This window comes from Bison bison, unplaced genomic scaffold (assembly GCF_000754665.1).
Source record: "Bison bison bison isolate TAMUID 2011002044 unplaced genomic scaffold, Bison_UMD1.0 scf7180017860731, whole genome shotgun sequence".
Classification (NCBI taxonomy): domain Eukaryota; kingdom Metazoa; phylum Chordata; class Mammalia; order Artiodactyla; family Bovidae; genus Bison; species Bison bison.
In genome coordinates this window covers 261749-264167 of record NW_011491303.1, presented here as the reverse complement: position 1 = coordinate 264167, position 2419 = coordinate 261749, and the positions used below count along the sequence as shown (strand labels likewise).

General features: G+C 43.1%; 1 protein-coding gene across 1 annotated transcript in view; it reads left to right on the top strand.

Moving 5' to 3' along the window:
* The window catches only part of HMGN4 (high mobility group nucleosomal binding domain 4), a 26424-nt gene that overhangs the window by 8768 nt on the left and 15237 nt on the right, over window positions 1–2419 (top strand). The window contains exon 3 of the mRNA XM_010832303.1: window positions 1950–2057. Coding sequence (XP_010830605.1) covers window positions 1950–2057 — 108 coding nt within the window. The remainder of the gene's footprint in view (window positions 1–1949; window positions 2058–2419) is intronic.

Here is a 2419-nt window from a genome sequence, read left to right as displayed (position 1 = left end):
TGATCTCAGTTTTCTGAATGTTGAGCTTTAAGCCAACTTTTTCACTCTCTTTCACTTTCATCAAGAGCAAGTGGGTGCTATTTAGATAGGGTGGTTGGAGAAATCCTCTCTGATCAGATGACATTTGAGCAGAGCTTCTAATGAAGTAAAGGAATAAGACATGTGTCTCCGAGGGGAAAGCATTCCAGCAGAGGGAAAATCAAATGCAGAGATGAGATGAAAATGTGTTTGGTGTGCCGAGGAAGAACAAGGAGGCAGAAGTGACTGAATTGGAGTGAAGGTGGATAAGAGTGACAGTTGATATGATTGCAGAGATAGTGAGAGGCCAGAAAATGGAAGACTTGCCACGTTGTCATTTTTCTCTGAAAATGATGGAATGCCATTAAATTTCTGAATAGGGAATCTACACAATCTAAGTTATCTGTGTGTGTGTGTGTGACTGATGCATGGGCAGTAGGGTGTAAGGAGTTGAAGGAGGAAACCAGTTAGATGGCTGTCCCAACTGAATTGCTGGAAATTCTACTTTATCATGCTGTATTACTATCCTGTCTCTGTTCAACTATTCCCACTCCATTTTATTTGGTATATTACAAATATGTGTGTTTTCTCTTTGCCAAACCACAGAACAGTATCAAAGATCAATATTCCCTGTTGTCAAGAATCCAAAATCAAACTCAAGTCATCACTGGGTGTTTGTTTGTGATAATCCCACAGAAGGAAGGCCCTGACCCTTGTTGCCAGAGCATGAAAGAGTACACTTTCTGAGGCATTTTGACACCTAAGCAGTGAACTGAAAACAGAAGTTAGTCAACAGTAATAAGATATTTCTCATTAAGTGCTTATTGTTTTCCAGACACTGTTCTGCTCAGTGATTTACATGTATAATTTTATTTCCATGACTGTATGAGTTGAATCATATTACTGTCCCCATTTTAGCATTTAGTGAGACTGAGGCAAACAGAAATTAAATAATTTGCCCTGAGGTCCTACAGTAAGTAAAATCCAGATTAAGACCCAGGTGTATAACTCCAGGATCTAGAAGGCTCCTTATTGTTAAGATCACTGGTAACCCAACCTCAAAGGTAATCCATCCAAAAGAATAATTTGGTGTTTCTGATTAAGGAATTTCCCCAGATACCATTAGGAAAAAAATCAAATGTTAAGTAACAATATTCTACAAGCTAAACAGCTGTAATTTCCAGTGAAGAAGATTAGTAATGCAAGGACAATTTGAAAGGGGGAAAGTGGTTATAGGAATTCAGAATTTTAGTGTATCTCTAGCAACATAAAGCTAGAAGGGATACTATTTCTGTACAAGGAGGAGAATTTTTTAGACAAATATTTCTGAAGTGGAGAAAAGCAAATTTGGAAATTACAAAGTAGCCTTTAAACCTCTCTTGCCCACGCTCCTGATCCACTTAGCATTTACATTCTTATCTGTAAATTCATAAATTAACATCCTGGTTTATTAATACTTTGAGAATTTGGGTGTCTGACATGAAACAGACTGAGGATCCAGCGTTTTCAATAATAAAATTTCTGACCGTCAAAACTGAGGCATTGGTCCTGGAAGAGTTGGAAAGAAGAGGGAGGGAAACTTACTTTCCGGGTCTGCTCTTGTTCTCTCAACACAGTCATAGTGCTCCTTGGAAAATGTACGTCATTCCTCTCCAGGCCCCGCTGCGCCTTCCACCCAGGGTCATACAGGCATGGTACTTTAACTGCCCCAAGACGAGGACACGAACCCTGATGTCCTCGCCTCTTCACCTCTTCTTGAGGCCGCAAAGCGCCGGGACACACCTCTGAGCAAACCTAGGCCGCACGGAGGTCCCCGCTGCTCGGTCGCCTCGCTCAGACCCCGATGGAGTGCATCCTGATTCCCTAGGCTGATGGGGGAGGCCAAAACCGTGAAGTTTTCTCCCCTGGATTGCTCCTTACACTCTTCGCAGACTTTCGGGCTTCCGGTCCCGAGCTCCAACCTCGAGTTCCCTTCAGTGAAGTCTGGGCCAAGGGTATTGCCAGCACTAGGAGGTCGCCGCTGGTGCAGGGCTTTCAAGGTGCCTGGGAGCCCTCAGGCCTCCTGCTGAAACCAACGAAGCCCTTCTCAAATTACATTTTAAAAAGCATTAAAATAGGATAACAAAGAAAAGCAGTTATACTACAGAAAAAGCTACCAAACAAAATAATTTGCGGTATATCAATGTGTACTTTTTCGGTTCAGTTCAGTTCAGTCGCTCAGTCGTGTCCAACTCTTTGCGACCCTATGGACTGCAGCACGCCAGGCTTCCCTGTCCATCACCAATTCCCGGAGATTGCTCAAACTCATGTCCATCGAGTCGGTGATGCCATCCTACCATCTCATCCTCTGTCATCCCCTTCTCCTCCCGCCTTCAGTCATTCCCAGCATCAGGGTCTTTTC